General features: G+C 39.3%; 1 protein-coding gene, 1 long non-coding RNA gene and 1 other non-coding gene across 5 annotated transcripts in view; 1 reads left to right on the plus strand and 2 right to left on the minus strand.

Moving 5' to 3' along the window:
* Window positions 1-14,259, plus strand: part of EPB41L4A (erythrocyte membrane protein band 4.1 like 4A) — a 114,909-nt gene extending 100,650 nt beyond the window's left edge. For all 3 annotated transcript variants that reach the window (XM_085567191.1, XM_085567190.1, XM_021524791.3), the window contains 6 exons: window positions 2,801-2,920; window positions 8,234-8,281; window positions 8,889-8,957; window positions 9,828-9,938; window positions 10,960-11,041; window positions 12,073-14,259. In XM_085567191.1, the coding sequence (XP_085423317.1) occupies window positions 2,801-2,920; window positions 8,234-8,281; window positions 8,889-8,957; window positions 9,828-9,938; window positions 10,960-11,041; window positions 12,073-12,201 (559 nt within the window). In that variant the 3' untranslated portion in view covers window positions 12,202-14,259. The remainder of the gene's footprint in view (window positions 1-2,800; window positions 2,921-8,233; window positions 8,282-8,888; window positions 8,958-9,827; window positions 9,939-10,959; window positions 11,042-12,072) is intronic.
* A 2,550-nt stretch (window positions 14,260-16,809) lies between these two features.
* On the minus strand, window positions 16,810-20,349 carry LOC110467600 (uncharacterized). The gene is made up of 3 exons (XR_014951437.1): window positions 20,211-20,349; window positions 19,268-19,385; window positions 16,810-18,019 (listed from the first exon to the last, which is right to left on the minus strand). It is a non-coding gene; the product is annotated as an uncharacterized LOC110467600 (long non-coding RNA).
* Window positions 19,829-19,959, minus strand: LOC116184648 (small nucleolar RNA SNORA13). Its single transcript, XR_004149399.1, has one exon. It is a non-coding gene; the product is annotated as a small nucleolar RNA SNORA13 (small nucleolar RNA).
* Window positions 20,350-21,170: the final 821 nt, after the last annotated feature.

The raw sequence follows: 21,170 nt of genomic DNA on the forward strand, positions 1-21,170 counted from the left end.
GGTGTTCACTTGAAATCTGACCAGAAAAAAAATCATTATTAGTTTTAGATTAAACATATACTAAATGAGTTGGAAGTCTACGACTTATTCCTTGTGGGTAGATGCAGGAAAACAACCAATAAAAATGAATTTCTGCAGGAGCATAACAAGCTGGAAGGTCAGAGGCTCTGAGCAGCTTTCCTGTTTTCAGAGATGAGCTAGCCCAAGCAGGGTTAAATAGAACATTATAATGAGGCTTGCAACTGCTGTTACTGAAGTTTGTGCTGGTGCATAAACTAATACAGTTTTTTTTTTCCCAGTACAATAATCAGGCCCCTGACACAAGCAGAAACAAAATTGTTTTATTTTATTGGAATAAAATGAGTGAATATTCACATTAACCAAAGAAGTCTGCTTTTGATTATAGTAGAGTAGAATATATTTTTCACATGACAAGAGATCACTGTGAACTATTTGCCAGAAGAAAACAAACTATCAGAGAAAACCAGAAATGCAGATGAAAAGGTAGAAAACTAGAAAAATCTTGGGGAAAATCTTTTTACCCGATCTCAATCTTTGAGGTTTCACTACATTATATAAATGTTTTCTCCTAAGCAGATGTTCATGTGAAATTGAAGAAGAATTTGTAATGAGCATATTTCAATCAGAGAAGAAATGCATTTGCATTTTCAATCCTGTGGTCAAAATCTATTGTGTAGATAAAAATACATAAAAGGAGGAGACAGCGTGCACTGAAACATGCTTTCCCTCTACACTTAGAAGATGCATTTGATTAGAATCAGAGAGTGACTGAATGGTTGAGGCCGGCAGGGACCTCTGGGTGTCACCTGGCCCAAGCTGGGAGTGCAGGATTGCTCCCAGGCAGCTTTTCAGGATCTCCAAGGATGGAGACACTGCCACCGCTCTGGGCAACCTGCCAGTGCTCAGTGAAAAGTCTGAAATGAAAACTGTAATGGGCTTTCAGTACAAGGGCAACAGTTTTTATTCAAAAGTACCTTTAAATAGAAATTTAGGATTTGAGCTAAATTTCTTTCAGCATTTTTTTGTCCTTTCTGTCACCAAAAACCTAAAAAAATGCTCCAAAATTATTAGAATTTGAACATTGTATTCAAATAATGAATTTCATATAGATATTGTGGTACCTTAGTAATCTTTTACCTTATTAAATGTGAGCATACTACCTTTCTTTGCAGCTGTAAAATGTATGTTTTGTTTCTTCATGTCTCCATCTCATAGAGTTCCGCTCTGGTACTTAGAGTGCTCTGACACTACTTGCTTTAATAGCTGTGAAGCTAACTTTATATATTTAGATTTTCAGTACTTTTGTGCAAGTGACTGCTGTGTGTGGGAGGCAGCTGGTGGTGTCTACACCATATGAGATGATTGCTGTTTGCACAAATTGGATTATTTGGGATGAAAATCACAACTCATTACTTGTTGCTGTGTGAGTCTTTCTACTAAATCCTTAGATAGAAGTTTATGTCAGCAGATTACAGATTTAAAAAGATTTGCTTAGAAATCAAAACCTGAGGTTGCAGTCTTCTCCAGATGCTTCATACCATTTGGTAGAGTTGTGGCTGTTTACAGTAGTTGGGGATTGAGCTCAAAATTCATTATGCATATGAGAGAAGATCTGATTAAAGGAAAAGCAGAAGCCTGTGTAGCTGGTTTAGCCTGATACAATTCAAAACTCAAAGAGAAAAGTTCATCTGAAGTGAGGAGCAGCAACAACATACTTTGCATTGCCTAAGTCTCCAGTGTAATCCCTTGATCTCTGTTGCCTTCTTTGTTTGTTGTACCTGTCAGCCTTCCCTCTGGTTTCTCCAGTATCTCAGTCATACCATCCAATAAAACAATCCACGCTTGGGTGGTATTTTCCAGAGACGTTTTGAAATCCCTGCTGTATTTTAAATTCACCACTGTGACCAAGCATGTCCATTTGCTCCACCACCATAGCATTTCATCCCAAAAGTCATATGTGCAACGTTCAAAACTGTAGGAAGCATCTGTGGAACTTTGGTCAAGCACTGCTTGGCTGCCTGGAGGGCTATGGCATTGTGGAATTACTTCAGCCTGCTAACAAATGTGCTGAGTTGACAGGATTTTGAAATTTGGCTCAATCCGTAATGCATGTTATTAATGAATTAATTGATTTTAAACAAACCAAATAAAAAAGGAAGAAATAAAAAGCACAGCATGTCATTTAGATCCACACAAGCCATGACAGGGATCAAAGCCTCAGGGGGTGGTGCAGAAGGAGTGCCTGCATGGAGATCTGCATGTATCGTGAGCTTTGCTGCAGGTTGGGATGAAAGAATGATTCGTCTGAGTGGGGACTCACCAAGCAGATTTTTCCCTGGATCCTAGGAAGGTGCATGCTGTAGTAAAGTGCTTCTGAAAATTGTAATAGTAGAACCTTGTAGCATGATGTGGGTCTCCCATTTGGTGCTGATGAGGTAGAGTGGAATATGTGAACAGGGAAAAAATTCCAAACGTTTGGCTTGGACTGGGAGGAAGAACGCAAGTTGTGGGTCTGTTCTTAAAGGCATGGATTGTTAAATTTTCTGTTTCTAAATAACAAATTTTCTGTTTCTAAATAACAAATCAGTGAGTTTTCTTTTATATAGTTCTTGCACTTTAAACCAGTTTTGGAGCATTAGTTACAATTTAGCAAGATAAAAGGATAAGTACAACATTGCAGAAGCTGGAGTTTTTGGGGAGTGGGAGTGGAAATACCCCATTGCTTCTCAGAGCATCCTGCCCTGAGCCCTCAGACTAAACTCCTGTATCTCCGGTGCAGATTGCGGCAGGAGAACGATATGGTCGACTCTGCTCCGCAGTGGGAAGCTGTGCTGCGGCGGCAGAAGGGGAAAACCCAGGCAGACCCGAACTACCGGCGGTCCAGGCACAGATCTCGATCGTACGTAACCCTTGCACCCTTTGATGTGTAAATTAAGGCTGTTTAATGGTGTTAAAGAGCAGGAGGAATATCTCCATTGTGGCGGTGACCCTCAGCTGCTGAGGAGCAGAGATTTTCACGTGGCATAGTCCCACATTAGCAGATTTGCCTTTGTGGTCAAATTGCCTTTGTTCAGTGATTAGAATTTTAGGACACAAATAAGGCAGAGAGGGCTTTGTAACGAAGCTGCTGAGAAGCTCTGTCCATCATTTGGGAATAAGTCCTGGATGGTTCTGTGGCTCATTGAACATTAGTTCTGTAATGAGTACAGTGATTCCTCTTTTCTGGGCAGCACATCTGTGGAAGCACTGAGACTTGATAGCTGCAAATATTTTTATGGAATACACGCACACCTGTTTAATCATACAGTATCTGCAGTGGTGTTCCAAACTAAAGCAGCTGTTCATGTTTCCATGTCAAATTATTCCTGACAAGCAGCAGTCAGTGGTGTATTGCATCCCAGTGTCAAGATTTCCATGATGGAGCCTCAATGCCAGGCACCGCTGCTCCTGCTTACAGCCTGTTCTGACATGGTAAAGTTATCAGCTTTTGAAATTAATTTTATCAAGCTAATGAAAATGTTGGTTTCCTTTAATTTGTATTTTTCTTCTAAAATTGGCTGGTTTTGGAGCATAGACAAACTGTTTGGTATCACATAGTCAGCATTAAAGTTTTTAGTGTTAAAATCCACTTCTATTTTCAGTTGCCCATATTGATAGAACTCATTGCTGTCTCCAGTTTTATACTGCAGTTTTATTTCTTTATGAGGAACAGAATTTACCTTTAAAGGTACAAATATTGGAATTTCTTCTTTAACAAGCTTTGTACAGACTTGTTCACTTTCAGCTGCACAAAAGTAATGTGTTATTAGGTGTAATTGTACAATGATATATTACTAAACTTCAGGAACATTAAAGCTTATTTTATGGAATCCAGGAAATACAGTTGATTAAATTTGATTTTGGTTTGTTTGTTATTTACAGAAAGTGCTGTAAACTAGGAAATGTACTCAGTTAATAATGGTTACATTAAATTTGCAGCCAGCTTTTATTTTTTCCCCACAGGCCAGGTAATTCTCATTGTTTGGACAGCACGGGTTCCCTCTTGTGGTTAACTTAATTTCTGAAATGGCTTTGATTTTCCAGCACAGTAACATTCAGAGTTATATTTCATTTAAACTACTTTTAGCAAAAACACATAGATGTTAAGCATCTAACTTAGAAAGCAAAGGTCCTAGAGGAAGCAAAAAAATGAGGAAGTCCTGAACATTTTGGAAGGCTTCTCATTTCCTCTTGCTTTTCCTTTATATCACACTCTCCAGCTAAAAAAGCCCCACAAAAACAAACTGACAATGAAATAAGACCAAATTAATCTTTGAAAATAAATTAGTAAAAGGCATTTAACTGTTAACATGTAGTACATTATAAGAGAATGTATTTAATTTAGTTTGGCTCAGCTGTTTGTTTACTTGACTGGATACAGTTCAGAAGAAAAGGAAATATAATTCCATTGATTATGGTTGTTTTGGTTTTAAATATTGTCAAATGGTCATTTCAACTTGCCCACTCAAAAATTTATACAAACCCTTACATTTAGTAGAACAGGTAATTCTTTCACAGTAAGTCCATTATTGCAATTGTAACTAGAGCTTCCCTTTGGATATGTGAAGTAGTGTCTGAAATGTTTGTTACTGTGCCCGGCCAGTGCATTACATTTGCTTGATAATGAGTAATATTAATCATTCATGGTGGCAAGGTGGTGTCTCCTTGGTCTTGGGAATGAAAGTATTTGACAGGAATTTGACCTTTCTGTCTCCTCGAGGAATAAACAAATGCAGAGAGCTCCCAATTCTAGTTCCACAGGGTTTATTTTCAAGAGTTCATGTAAAACATCCGTGTAGCCAAAGGGCTTTTTCTAATTAAGAAGAATGGCCATAAAATTCCATGACTATTTAAATTTACCATTTGTGACTCAAACTGAAATATTAATAAGGGTGCAGATGCAGGCACAAAAAATAATGTAGACCTTATTAATGTGTAGAGCTGTTCCAGCTTATGCAAACGAAATAAAAAATAAACAAAAAGCCCCCCATGAGATTCATCACTTACTGGGAAGTCCCATTAGGTTTCTTGTGCATTAGAGAAACTGATTAGCATGCAAATTGTCCAGAAGGTATTGATTCAGATACTGAGATAGGAGAGTCTGAGTCCTATATTTCAAACCAGTGAGTTCTAAAAAATTCACAGTAAAAAGATGAAAACAAAGTAAAAGGAGGATTGTGATCTGGCTTTAAAGATTTAACAGAATTGCTTTGTTGTGGGCTCTTAAAAACCATACAAACATGAATGTCCTATGCAGTATATGCAATACCTACATTTCATCTTACATCTCACTTTTCTTTTTGTAAGCTTTCTATTGTTTTGCTTTTAAAGGAAGGGGAACAGGCCTTTGGAAAGAAAATGCCTTAATTAAGTTACTTTATCTGCATCATATTTATATTCTTTGGTGGGGAGCTAACCTGAATAAATGCTGTAAGGTTATCCCAGTATGGTAACACTACTTAAACAGATGGAAAGTAACTAGTTGCAGGATGTGAAGTCTTAGAGAAGTTTGCTCTGAGGATTCATTTTATTTAGCCCTTTTTTCTTTTTTTTTTTTTCCCATGATATGCCATACTGCTAAATTGGTATTGTACAGCAAAGTCTTTATTATTAGTGTAATTGCAGGGATGGAAAGAAGGAAAATGGCAGAGATCACAGAGCAAAATACCTGGAGCTGGTCACAGAAAACAGGAGGCACAATTCCTGGAAAGTGGAGAAATGATGTTTTCTTATTTAACCACTCTCTTTCCATGCTGCCCCACAAATTAGTATTTCTTACTGTCGGTGGGGCTTCACACGATTCTTTATGATACTTGAGACTTAAGGCCAGGTCCTGAACTGCTGTATTTCCATGAATAAGTAAAAGCCAGGAGCTGATCCAATGGGTCAGTGGTGCCTACAATACCTTGCTTTGTGCGGGTCCTGGCTTAGGGAGCGACCTAGGGGCTTTGCTTCCTCGGGCTAACCAGGGCTTGTAAGCATGACAAAGCCTCCCTGGAGAAGCTGGCATTTTCCAGGGAGCTTTCACATCCCCCATTGTCTGATTATTCAGCCTCAGAAGAGGATGCCTATCTTTCCACCCCCAGGGTGACCGCAGGGTTTGCAGCTGCTATTTTGTAAGCACGAAGCTACATGGGGGCAGAAATCAGTTCAAACCTGAGGGGCGAGGAAAGGCTGTTAAATGCCACTGCATTTACTCCATCAGGGAGTTAAAAGCAGTCTGGACAGATGTAATAAAGAGAAGTAAATGCAAGAGGGTGAAGGAAGGAGTATTAGGAGTACTGTATTTTGCCCTTTTTTTCTTTTACTTTTTTTTTTTTTCTTTACCATGGGATGCCATAATGCTAAATTGGTATTGTACAGCAAAGTCTTTCTTATTAGTGTAATTGCAGGGATGGAAAGAGGGAAAATGGCAGAGATCACAGAGCAAAATGCCTGGAGCTGGCATTGTCCACAAAAAGCAGGAGGCACTGATAGAAGTGAAAATCAGAGAAAACTAAATGCATTATAATAAACAGAAACTCAAGAAATCTTTAAAAAGCTCTGTACACAGACAACAAATAGACTGTAAACCACCCATGCTGTAGCTGTTGCCACTGTGAGAACCTGAGGAACTGGAAGGGACAGCACTTTATCAAGGATGGGAATCATCCTGCCTGGAAAGCCTTGGAGCCTGAGGTGGTTATGGATGAATTAATTTTAACTCTACTAGGGAAACACAAATGCTGGATTATTTTTTGCCCTTTGATCTTTCTCTGGTGTTTATAAACCAGTCAAGTAGTATCTCCTAGTATTTTTGCTCTAAAAAAAATCTAAAAAGTATCCCAAAATATTAGCATCCCAAAATATTATGCCTTTACATCAGCTGTATAGTGTTTACTACAATATAGATGTCTCTCAACAGTATTCCTAGGCTGAAGTCTGGAAATAAACCAGACATGGTAATAGTGAGAGTCCATTTAGAGGTGCAGAAATGCAGATCTCTGCTGTCCTCCTTGATCTGCATCTAAATTTGGATTATAGCCCTCCTAAAGCATCTTTGGCTATATTAGACCTTTTTGTCTAAGAGAAAAAAAGACCAGGCTGTATGACCTAATTGTGTAGTATATAACTTAGTATTTGAGAAAATTTGGGCATGTTTATGTGTGCTGTATGTGTCTAAAAGTTGCATCCCTCACATCTTAGATAGTGTGGAACAGTCTAGCTGTTGACACTGAGTTTATATAACAACAAGGAAAAGAGATACCTGATCTCGCCATGCAAATGTAGTCCTTGCCACTGTCTAAAATCTTTACTTAATCTATTACTCTGAATGGGTTTGGGTGAATTCCAGGTGCAGCTTAAACAATAGTGGTTTTGCACTTACCTTGCAACAGCAAAAGAAAAGTAAAAAAAAAAAGGGTTATCGTTAGAAACATCCATTCTGTGATTTAGTAGAAAATGCTAAACATGCCTCTCAGGCTTGCTTTGCTACATCTCTGTGTCTGACACAGGGAGATTATAATTTTTGGTAAATTCTTTGCACATGAATTAAATACATACTAAATATTTAAGTGCATAATTAGGTGCAGTTGCTGGTTTGATTAGTTTGGTTTTTTTTTGTTTTTTTTTTTTTTTTTAATTGGACACCAAAAATAAATAAATTGAGCAGAAACCCTTTTTGGAGATGACCAGAGAGAGGTTGCGCTGTAGTTGCAGTGGAGCCAGAGGCCTTTTCTGGTATCCATTGGGAATGGCTGGGATTACTGATCCGTGGCCTGTGGTTCCTTCTGCCCACAAAGGGCTCTGTGGGCCACAGGACTTTTCTGAGGGCCTTTTTCAGAAGTGTTATTCCAAAATATTTTGTCCTTGGAGGAATAAGTGGTGGCAGCGACTGGGCAGTGATTTGGCTTGAGGAATTCTGATGTTTATATTTTATGTACACTCTTGCTGAAGGCTGGTGGAACTGGAATTGTGATTTAGAGCCTGTTGTTCAAGAAATGACTTTTTGAAGTAAACAGATGAAGTTTAATGAATTTTCTGAGATAACAGACCTTAAAATTGAAATCACTGGTGGATTACATTTATCATGGTTTCTGTGCAGGGTCTGTGATGTTAAAAGTTATTTGAACAGAGACATGTCAGATGATGGTTTTCACAGCTGAGCCTTTGTTGTCTTTGTTGATATTTATAGGAGAAGCCCAGATGTACAAGCTAAAGAAGAACTATGGAAACATATTCAGTAAGTATGGTCCTTGTAGGGTCTGAGAGATGCTTGGTTTGCCTTTAATGTAGTTATTCAAATCCCCTCCACTGTGGCACTACATTGATTTAGTTTCAGTAAATTATGTGTATGTTAATGACCTCCTGTGTATAGAATCACAGACTGTATAGAATCAGTGACTGCAGGTCACCGAGTGCATGCAATAAAGATGACCATTGTATGTAAATGAATTATTAACGAACAAGACATCATTTTAGAGATTTATTCCTATGTGGCTTCCAAAATGTCCATATTGACATTTTAGCATGACTTCTCATTACCCCTTCGGAAAACATTTAGTAATTCCAAGGCATATTCACTGTTTAGCACACATAATGCTCATGGTATTGTGAAGTGACAAGATCAGATTTGCAGGGAGGTGAGAAGAAGGTGGGACAGGATGAGACACGTAGTTGAAGCAATCAAGGTGAAGTTACACTTATTTCAAAATAGGAGTCCTATTTTTATGTCAAGATGGCTTCAGGGCTGACAACATCTTGTTTTAGTAAATCTTTTTAGTCCAATATAATAAAAATTTTTGCACTTTAGTTACTGTTATATTTTTACTTTTCCTGATCCTTTACAGGAAGGAGCTTGTGGATCCATCTGGCCTATCAGAGGAGCAATTGAAAGAAATTCCATACACTAAAGTAGAGTGAGTTTATGTCAGAAATAATTGTTTTTTGTGAATATAAAAGCCCACTTTTCTAACTTTACGTGAACTCTGTCCTACAGAAATAGGAATGGATTTACATATAATCTATAAACTAATATCTATCCCAAATACTCCCCTAGGATGGGTTGCGTGGGGATACTTAATAATATTAAAATCAAATATTTTCCTTTTCAAAATAAGAAAAAAAACCCATCTTAATCACTCCTTATCTCTCCCACACACTCATCAACCTGTCTGTATGTGCTGTATGTCTCCCTATGCTAGCCATGAAACTTTCTTAAATTATAAACTACAGAAGCAGAAAGAATTGAATGCAAACAAGAAAATATTTTTTTCCTTAAACTTCTTTGTTTTAAATATTCCAATCATCCAAGGCACTCTTTAATCTTTGCAACCCCTTCCCTGGTTTGTCATGGGCAGTTGCCAGGGCATAACTATTTCCTTAAGAACCAACATCCATTTCACTGCAATAATTGCCCATTTGGGATTTCAAGTGTCAGCATAAGCAGCTGAATGTGGCACAAATGGGATCCTGGGTTGCATTATCATGTACTTCCACACACCACTAGGCAGAAAATGTGGATGTTAAGGACATATAAATTAATACATTCTTTATTATAAAGTTCCATTCTCAAATATGGGCATGCCAGTTTGTGACCTCTGCTCTCTTAAAGCATTGAATTCCAAGTACAGTCTTCCAAAAAGAAGTATTAGCCCTTTAAATTCAGCCAGAAGCCATCTGTTACACTTTAGTACTAAATGGGAAGGCTCTCAGTCTGCAGCTGAATTTATGTTTTGTGCTGAAGATCTGGTTTACCAGCCCTGTGTTGTGAATTGTGTCTCTCTCAGGACTCAGGGTGACCCCATCCGCATCCGGCACTCGCACTCCCCTCGCAGCTACCGGCAGTACCGCCGCTCCCAGTGCTCCGACGGGGAGAGATCTGTCCTGTCTGAAGTGAAGTATGTAACATGGTTATTAGCACTACACTGGTCTAGTGCAGCTCAGAAGTTGTTTAGAGATCATGGTGGTAAGAAGCTGCATAAATGTGGCTTGTTGGTGGCACAAGGTCAGGCAACCCCCTGAACAGTATGTCTTCAGAGCTAAACATGAATGAAACAACTCTGAAACCATTTATGGTCTGTTCTCAGCCACAGTGGCTGAGATTTTTGAGATTTCTTGATCCATTTGGAAGGAGGAAAAACTAAAAAGGCTAAAATAAACCTCTCCTGGTCTTTAGTGGTAGGTCATAAAGTTGCTTAGGGGATGAGAATCTATGAGTTGTGAGTTGCTTTCCAGGTAACTTCATCCTTGATAGAGTTAAGATGTTATCTGTGCTAGCTCTGTAATTTGTTTAATGGGAACTCTGGTAAAACCCCCTTCATGAATTAGTGGATCAGTCTTTCCTAGAAGACTGAAGAGTACATATTAATGGAAAAGCAACAGACCCATTCTAGGCTGCAGACAGGCCATAAAAATATGAACAGTCGCCCCCACCTGAAAGCTGGATAGCACCCTGAAGGAGGTGTGGCACACCCATGTTTTCATGTGAGACTTGTCTTTCCCATAATGGTGGCCAGGCCCTGGCAGAAGTTGTCCAGAGAAGCTGTGGCTACCCCTAGAAGTGTCCATGGCCAGGCTGGATGGAGCTCTGAGCAACCTGGGATAGTGGAAGGTGTTCCTGCCCATGACAGGAGGTGAAACTGGATGATCTTTATGGTCCCTCCCAAACCAAACCATTCTATGATTCAATAATGTTGTATCAATTGGCGCTGCTTCCAAAGACCAGGAAAAGACAGGGATGGGATGGGCTATGCCCTGAAGGTGCCCACAGAGGATCAGCGTGACAGCATTCACATGTACCAAGTCAGGTGGTAAAAGCCTTTCAGATCTATAGAGCAGTCTGCCAGTTTCATTGTTTTTCCTCTGCACAGTTATAGTTTACCTCATTAAAGAAATACCCATTTTGTGATATAATTCCAGTGTCAAAACTGATCTGGTCCCTCCACTGCCTGTTACACGATCTTCAGATGGGAAAGTTCCCAGCATCCAGATGACTCAACAGGTTAGTGATTGTACATACTTTGCAATTTTCCTCTTTATTAGAGGGAGAAGTGGGGCTCTAGTGCTTTATTTAAGATACTCTTCATTTTTCAGTGAAAAATAAAGACAAGGTTTTTTTTCAGCAGTAGTGTGAATTGAATTTTTAAATTTTACTTACACTTGGTATTCCAAAATACATGTAGTTCTTAGCATATGCCCCTGTGAACACCTGCTTCTGCTGCTGGAGAACTCTTTCCCAGTCTGCATTTCTAAGATGCATATCCACATGTCACAGAAGGAAAACTGACTTTTATTACTTGAATTATGCAGATGCAGTTGTGATGCAGCTGTAATCACACCACTTAATCATCTGTTTTAGAAGTTGTTTGAAGAGTTTGTTGCTTGGACTTGAAACAGTGCTTCTTTTCCTTTTATTCCTCCCCCCCACAAATACTGAGTATTTTTTTAGGCTATTGACATCTAAAAAGGACAGAACTTGCCTTTTGTTAATCTAACTTAATCACTGTTTTTCATCATATATTACACTACCATATCTCTCAGTTTTGATAATCTATTGAGCACTGAATGTGAGAAACAAATTCTATTCAAAAGCACTCACAGGTCTTTTGTACAAACACAAAATGGGAGAACCAAAACATGGAAGGGAGAATTCCAGGCACCTAACTTACCATACCAGTAATGTTAAAATGTTGACTGTCTACCAACACCTCTCTTTTCCCTCTGTCCCAGGCTCCCTTATGACAGTGGCCATTAACTCCTTGTGAGTGTTTGCTTGCTGTGTTTTGCTAAATATCAAATAATTAATCATGGCATTTCCTGACTAGGCAATAGCACAAAGGGGCAGCAGCTGGGAGGAAGAAAGAAGGGGAAAAAGTTCTGTTTGATCAAATAAATGTAGGGACTTGATTAGTGTATATATATGTATATATGAATTGCCATACCCATAACCTAAGGCTTTCATAGCAAGTTAGCAAAATAGTGTTGCAATTCTGCTGTATCTTTTCAACAACATATTTAATTTAATCTCTTCAGAGGCAGAATGCATCTAAGGACGGCCTAATAGAAGAACCACCTCTGCTATCCACTAATAATTTTGATGGAAAACCCAACACTAAGATTGTAAAAACTGTACAGGTGTCACGCTTCAAGGTGGAAACTTGACTGATGAATTGAAGATGGTGAATGGATTTTGGTCTTTGGAAAATAAGAATTTGTTTATGTATGCAAGGGAAGGAACAGAAGTTGACATGGTGGTCTTTCCTTCAGGACACCTGGCAGTATAGCCTGCTTGCTGGGAAGACCAGGCAATGGTTTTATCACCAACACCATTCTAGTGGTGTAACTGATTGAGGACAAGCTGCCTGATAGACAACCAAAACCAAAAGTTTTTGCAAAACTGAAAGACCAGCAGTTATATTTCCAAAAAATGAACAACAACAAAAAAATTGCTGCAACAAAACAGGCTTCATGGTCTGCTCTGTAACTGAATAGCCTTGTTCCAAGAAGTAACTGTTAACTGACACGATCAGGATCAGATGCTTCAAGATAAGTAAAATAGTCATATTTTTGGTCAATTGTGCAATACAGTGTGATATGGGGAAATTATCTTCACAATTTATATGGGGATCAACTTATGTTCTGAGACATAAGGACAGATAGCTCTTACAAGGGTTATTTTAACCTAGCACAATAACAGATGCTTGTGTTGTTGATACAAATTCTGACTCAACCCATTTTAGCTCAAAAAATACACTCTATAACATGCTGTAGCAGTGTGTTCCAGAGGTGATACTGAGATACTGACTTACTTTGCTTTGGGCAGGTTTAAGTGCTATACATTTTGAATGTCCTTTTGTGTAGAGGGACTATTTAAATGAACATTCTATACCACGGAAATACATTTACCAACTTGTAGTAAAGCACACTGGAAACAGGGGAATATATAAATTGACCCACTGTGTTAAGACTGCTTAACAAGGCACTTCAGTGCTGGTTAAATGAAACTTGTGGAGTAGTATTTAAAACAGCTAGAAATCGCTTTTTCTTTTTTTTTTTTTTTTTAATCTAGATTAGCAAAATCTGTCTTAATATCTCATATAAAATAATCTGACACTTTTCTCTGAGCCATTTCTACTATGTTAAAATGTCAAAGGCAGTATTTCAGGTATGAGAAAGAACTATAATTTTTTTCTATTGTCATGGTAGGAATACTAAGTTTTAATGATGCTGCACTAAGTTTTAATGACAATGATTAATACTAAGTTTTAATGATGATTGACTGTTATCTTCTAATATGTATCTGAAGTGATGCCTAGCTTTCCTCTTGTCCTACCACTTCCTACAAATATCTAAAAATCACTTCTCTGCCTCCCATTTGTCCAGAGTCAGCACATGAACCTTCAGGTGTTGCTGACTTGCTAGGGAGCTTAGCAAAGTCTTTGTTTTGTGGAAGTAATTTGTAGCTAAGTGTAATCATTGAACTAAGTACTGAATTTGTCAAACATTGTGGCAAACAGCTGTAGCAGCTCATGTGCCTTTCTACATTTGTCCCCTCTACACTCAATCCTCACAACCCACAGAGATTTGCAGTGATCCTTTGTCTTCCAGTCCAAGCCACACCAGGGAATTGCAGCCCTGTCAGAAAAGCAACACTGTTTGAGACCTGAAATTGGCATAAAGTGTTTAAGTTACACCTTACAAGAGGCATGGGATTGCTAATACACATTTTAACTGACTAAATTGGTAAGCAAAATGTTGTACAATGTGTTTTATTTTTCACTTTTATTTTTTGATTCTTCATTGTTTCATGATCTGAGGTGGTCAGGTGGATATTACTAGCCAGGGTGGCAGCCATACAGTTTGAATATTCCTATCACAGTATGGAGTGGTCTTTGTGTTGGAAAATGCTGCAGGAAAGGCAGATTTACTTAACAAATACTTTTCTTTGATAATTTACTTGTGATGGCTCTGCTTCTACAGTCTCAGTGAGCAAATCTAAGAGCAAGAACCCCTCTGTAGTAAAAATTCAGTTTTCATGGAGGTTCTTTAGAATTTTTTAAATTTCCTGTGGATTTAATTCTAGGAGATTGTTGAGCTTGGCTTAAAGTATTTGCTCAGCCTTTAAAGTTTGTTAAATGGCTTCATTGTCATTGCTCCAATTTAAAATTATCCTTTAGGATCTGTTTATGACCTTGTATAGTATTGTCGAGAACAACAGTCAAAAAAAGCCAAAACAAAAAAAACCCAAACAAAACCAAAATGAAAGAAAAATTCCAAACCCAAACCACAACAAAAAAACCTGACCAACCCCTAGGACAAAAAGCATCACCATGGCAAAATGGCTTAATGGAGAGCATCACAATCTTCTGGAATATAACTGAAAAATTACAAACTATACAAGAAGTGGTTAGTGTCAGCAATGAAAGCCACTCCTTGTTCCTTTGAGATGGTATTCCAGCTTGGAGCATTACACACTTGCTTATAGTTTGCTGTTTTCTAATCATTACCATTAGTTTGCTATCCTTACTCAGGCACAGGTAAGTAGTACATATCTACTACTGCAGGAGGATTTGTGTTATTATTTGAGAATTATCTGTCCATAGTGTACCTACCTTGCCAATCTTTAAATATTGATCAAGAAGGTTTATATCCAACCTCACGTTTTCCTTTATGCTTTCATCTTCCTGCAGGCCTTTTTTGTGTTATTGCTGGATACCATCAGCCAAATGCATGGTATTTTACTAACTGCACTACTTCAGAAAATAGCTTCTGTCTAGTCTAGTAGTGAAAGGTTAAAATTCTCAAGTCATTGGAGAGTTGTTTCATAATCAAGCCAAGTTTTTTGCATTTAGATGAGAAGTTTATGGAGAGAGCTCTAGATTTGAGTCTCTCCCTGGTAAGACTATGTAGGAAGCATGTTTTTAGCAAGGCTTTTAGTCTGGGCCACTACAATCCAGTTTTGTGTCCACAAGAGACTAAAGATGTAACGCCTCCATTACATGTTTTCCAAATGTTTTGCTGTGCCAAAACAAGGCAAAACTTGCAACAAGGATATCACTGTCAGAAAAGCAAATTTCTTTCATATATGTGAACCTCCTTTCCCTTCACGTTTCTTTTCCTCAATCATTTGAGGAAAAGCACCTTTTTTATGGTATTTTTGTGAGAGATACACACAAGTGATCAATCACTGAAAACACTTCTTGTGTCACAACTATGCCTTCCACACCTGAACCAGCTCTACATATCTAAGTGACCAGCCTCTTACACCTCTGAGCTACACCTTGCCCTCTCCACTGTTGTTACCCTCCCCCAGCTCTCCTGAGGCCTTCACTGCAGTTGCATTTTCAGATCTGGAGGCTGGATTTCAGTCTAAAATTCTACATCCTGATGAATCAGACAAAAGACATGAGGTGTGTAACAGTGTCAGGAAGCTTACTCTGGGGTTGAATGCCTGCTCACTTGGACAAAGGACTGGTATTTGAGACATTCTCATCCTAGTTCTCTTGAATTGATCTCAGGCCAATGATTTTAACTGTGCCTCTGACTTTACCTCTTCTGAGACTTCCGTAAGTGCTAAGCAATGGTAAGTTACAGAACTCTCACTATATTAGCAACAATTACAACATATTTGTACAACCTTTTGCAAAACATGTATTTTATACAACAAAGAGGGCTTACTAACCACAGCACAAAAGCACTGTTGTATATCCTGTACTGGTTCCCTTGCTTAGTTGGCTGGTTTCTTTCATTTGGAACTAGCCTGGACCTGCTATTTTCTACACTGCACCCCTTACCAGGTATCACTAACTCTGCAACTTGTATTCTAACCAAGCTCATGATATTGATGATGTTTGTTGAAAAGTCATTACCATTTAAGTTGCCAAATTCATTCTCTTTATACAGGTGGATAGTGACTGGAAGAGATAGCATGTTTTCTTTTGGGAAGATTTGTTTAATTCAGAACTCCCTAGAAAAGTGTTTGAAGACAACAGACTTGAATATAACAATGTGATACATTTGTTCCATGTACATTAGGTATTCATGAAGCAACTGTGTGCTTTATTTTAAAATGAATTTGATAGATGGCTGTGTCAATACTTGTGTCCAGGTTATTTAAAAGTCAAGTAAAACTTGAATTTTTAGGGCATTGCATGGTTGCCTGTGTGTCTTATTTACATTACACTAAGGAGCAAAGCCTTCAGAAATACAGATTCATTTGACACCACCATCTGGTAAAAACAGGTGTAGTACCAATTAAAATCCACTTGAGGATACAGCTTCTCCAGATTAAGTATTTTATCTTGTAGCAGGAAGTTGTCAGTGTAAGCTTTGCATTTCCAGTGCACATCTATACCAGTTTCCTTTCTCACCTAAAAATCACCAGAGAGCAACAGCAGACTGTGTAAGCTGTCAAAGCAAACACAAAGATACAGAGCCAGTGTGGCAAACACTGTGTCCTTAATGTGTCTGTTGTTTTCCTGTATTTGCTCTCCTGAATAAGAGCTGTGGTATGGTGACTTTGGCTGGACACCAGGTGCCCACCAAGCTGCTCTATCACTCCCCTCCTTAACAGGATGGGTAAGGGAATTAGATGGAAAAACTCCTTGTGGGTCAAGATAAAGGAGTTTAATAAAGCAGAAGCAAAAGCAAAAAAAAAACCAAACTCCAGAAGATTTACTTTTCTACTTCCCAGGAGCACATGGTCTCCACCCAGGTCCTGCAAAGTAGAGCTTCAGTACATGCAGTAACTTGTTCCAGAATACAAATTCCTTATCCTTTCTCTTCAGATTTTATTGCTGAGCAGATTCTCATAGTCTGTTTTGTTAAAGGTGCAATTCAGTTAACCAGTCATACAAAATAAAAGGCAGTCCTAATGTTTAACATCATACTTCACATTTAACAACATTATTATTTAAGTAATCTGTGACACTTGTCATGCACCTATTGCTCCCTCAACCTCACTTCTCTTGCTCTACCCCACTTAACACCTGTATTACACATTAAAGCTGAGGGTTATACATATTTTTTAGTTGAAAGGTAATTATTCTTTTAGATACCAATCATCAAGTCCTGTCACTAGCTGTTGCTCTTGAGATTTTTTTTTTTTCGTTAAAAAAAGCTACTCCTGTTGGTCTTACACTTCAAGAACAAAGGCCCATGAGCAGAACTTCTGGACAGATGGTATCTTCAGGGAATGTAATCCCTAATAAAACCCCTAAACTTTCAAGTACATCCCATAATTACAAGCTGGATCTCTAAAAATTAATTACTCTTGTCTAAACCTTCTCGCTTGACAAATTAAAAACAACCTTACACTTAGAATTAGAAATATGCTTACATTCAGCACTGAAAAATCACACATTGCAAGATACACAATTTAAATATTTGTTCTTCTGATAAAACACGTTAAGTCTTCCTAGTAAAATAAACAGCAATCCCAATTATCTCAAGAGCCTTTCACTCCAAGTTATGCTGAAGTACCACATGACATAACTGGTCAAGGTGATAATAAACCAAGCTGGCCATTCTCCATGTTGAATAAACACCTTTCCTGCTATTTTTAAAGCCAGGTTTGCTGAGCTTCTACTTTTTAAATTTCTACTTTGACTCACTACAAATACACATCTCAGCCAACCCTATCTCCAAATACTACAGGAGACAATGGTTTAAGTCATCTCATCCCAGCTCAGTCCTAGGCTTTGTTTCATCCAAAGGGGTGCACTGGTATCTCAACAATAACACCAAGAAGTCTGAACTCTGAAACAAAAGCAATTGTTACTAAATCTTGGAAAAGACAGAAATCTGAGAACAGAAACATAAATATTTATTTTTTTGTTTATATAAACATTACCAGACACTGCCACAATGCAGTTAAATGCACTTTGTCTTACTACACAGAGGCTTAATAGTCCATCTTTTAAATAAGGAGGAGTGTTTCAATAGACAGGCATTGCTCTCAGGCCGCTCCTAACAATTCTTCCTAAGGAAAAAAAACACACAATGTGAGACTGGACACAGCTCTTTTCAGTAACATCCTCTAAATCCCGAACAGTAATACAAAATTACAAAAATGAGCTTCCCCTCATCCCATGGGCAAAACGGTAAAATTTGCAAATCCGATTTTTCAGAAGTCTGCCTGTAAGAAAGGCCTTTTGCCCACCTAAGTGAGAATTCAGATGGTAACTACAAGCTGGTGGCAGTAATAACACTTTCTGGCTAGTGGGAATCAACAGAAATTTCTGCAGTACTAACTCTTGCATATGACTCTACATTAGAAAACACTCTGGGAACAGTAAGCCAATCATACACAAATTAACAATTTTATGTTGGAAAAACAAGTAGCAGCCCTCCAAAAGTCCCCAGTGTGTGGTGTACAGGTGTGGATGGATTTCACAAGTTCATTTCCTACCAGCAGGAGTCATACAGGATTCAGTGCATCTGTGCTGCTCAAGCAGTTTTTAACATTTCATTGATGAAACTTTCTGATTTTACTATTTTCAAGAGCATCATGGCCAACCTGAAAGATTTTCATCACTTCATTGAAGATTAGTTACATTTTCTCCTGAAAAAAAACCCAACCCAAACAAAAGCTACAGTGATGTAGTACTGGATCATTCTACACCAGATTTCCAGTATTGACCTAGAAGTTCCTGGCTCAAGAGACTTGGATTATGTGTCACATCCTTGGTTATGTAATTTACATAAATCACAGCCTCAGCAACAAAGAAAGACTTGATAGTGCATGCAATTTTTATTAATACCTTGTTTGTACTAATGAATTTTGGGCTGACTTGTACTACTCAGCTTTTCAATAATGTTGGCTTTTCCAAGACTTTATAGTGAAGTAATATCTGGCATACGAGATTCCAAGCTTTCTTTCATATTTTGCCAGTCTCTTTAACATTTTCAATCCTTGTGTTCTAAGCTGCTCCACAATACCACACCCCTAAAAACCAAACATGAGAAAGCATGTCCTTGTCTTGGACACACTGGCAGCCATATAACAAGCAGTCATTTAACAAGCCACCACACCAAAATTTTTATTTTAGAGCTTCCACTTTGCTCTTGTTGGTAAGAATACAGCCATCAGGCTGATCTCACTCTCACTGTTTCAGTTCTAATTTCAGCTCTGAAGTCATTGTGCCAAACCTCCTTCTTAGCAGAAAGCTTGCTGCATTTTAAGAGCAGGCTACAGGACAGAGTTGTACAAGGAATTATTGTTACTCACAGCTGTGCAATCAGCACTTGGTGGCTTCTTCCTACATGACCTTCTCACACTTAGAGGCTTTCACCACACAGGGCTATTTCTGGGAGATCCCAAACTTCCGGCAAAACATGCTAGAAGCCTGTAAGGAGCATTCCTAGCATTAAACATTATGTCAGGAATCTGATAATATCGAAGTACACTTTATACTTTCAAAAAGGCATCAAGGAAAGCCCAGTAAAAGAGTAGACAACATATTATTCAATACTGACTAACACAGCCACAAACCTACAACAATTTTTCCCCTTTAAGAAGATTTTAATCTTTCCTATGCATGAGTATTAAGCTGTAAATATCTTTTTACAATAGAAAAACTAGAGGACACAGCTGGAAACCTGAAAAGTTATGTACTAATTACCTGCAGATGTAAAGGTCATGACAAACAGGAGAGCTAAACAATGCTAAAAGTGGCCATTATCAGGTTAGCTTTTCTGCTTTCAATAACTGTCAGATTCTCCACTTTAAAAGACTGAAGAATAAAATCTGGCCACTCAACCACACTATTTTTACAGGTCGTCTGGGGTTTTTTGTCCCTGCAAAAACAGAGGGGGAAGGTACATAACCAGCTCCCTAAATTAGTTTAAGCAAGAATTCCTGTTTGCCTTTTTTGACACCACATCCATTCTGGACAGGAATGAACAGGCAACACAAAGGCCAAAACTTAAGTATGGGAACTCCTTAAGTCTGCAAAATTAAACTCACAGCTTAAGAAAACGAGCAATTAATCAGTTGAGAAATATTTCAAGGTTCACAATTAAGGAACGTTTTGTACAGAGCAAAAATTTACTAAGAAAAGCCAAGAATACCATGCTCTTGGGACACCTTTTGGTCATGTTGGTGCATGCTCCAGTCACTGACCAACTCCCATTGCTTTCATCTGCGGGGGAAAAAAGGGGAGAAGACTTACTTGGAAAAGCGGCAGAGACGCAAGAGGAGTACAAGGAGTCTAAAAAGACGTACTAGAGGAAAGTACCCGGCTTCGAAGGCAACAACCACCACCTCACACCACAGCTCCCGGCGCGCCTCCCGCGGGGCCAAGCATCCCTCCCGAAGGGGGGGGGGACACGCCGTGCGCCGCCAGCTCCTCCTCCCGCAGCGCTGCAGCCGCGTACTGAGTCTGCCGCAGACGCGAGGCTGCAGCTTTGGCTGTCCATGCAGGAGGAGTTCCAAGCAGCCACACCGCCTGGAAAGGCGGCGAGGTGCGGACCAGCATCGGCTCCCCCCCCGCGGCAGCGCCGCCATGGAGGCGCCTCCGCCAGGGAGACAGCGGCGCACCCGCCGCCTGCGCATGCGCGGGGCCGCTCCCGCCGAGGCGTGTGGGGCTGTGCGGGGGCGCTCCCGGCGGTTCCTGCTCCTGTGGGAGCTCCCGGTGTTCCCGGGGCATTTGTGGGGCTCCCTGTGATCCCTGTGATCCCTGTGATCCCCGGCCCTTCGCGGCTGCGACGGGCAAGTTCCCGGAGTTCCCTTTGTCTTTACGGGGGGACATCACTTAAACACCTCCCTCCCGTGCACTGTGGTTGCGATGCCTTCAGGTTGAATTGTTTGTCCCCAGGCTGAATTCCCCATGCCTTTTATAAACATAACCAATGCCCTCAGATAACATGCAGTAAAAGTTGCTTAATAAAGGAAAGTGCTGTGTTTGAAGAATTGCGCAAGGTTAAGTCACAGAAATACACGTGCATTATGTGGCCCGAGAATGTTCTGCTGCGTGAAAGCTGTGACCTTTTACTCTTTGGTGTGCTTGATTTGTGGAAACTTCCACTTTGCTCCCTTGCAGAATAAGCAATGTTTCTTGTGTAAACGTGGCTCTGTGTCTGCGTTCAGGAGCCGGAATGGGCCACATGGATCCCAGCAGTGTCCTGCTGTT

The sequence above is a fragment of the Lonchura striata genome, chromosome Z, assembly GCF_050655825.1.
Source record: "Lonchura striata isolate lonStrDom1 chromosome Z, ASM5065582v1, whole genome shotgun sequence".
Classification (NCBI taxonomy): Eukaryota; Metazoa; Chordata; class Aves; order Passeriformes; family Estrildidae; genus Lonchura; species Lonchura striata.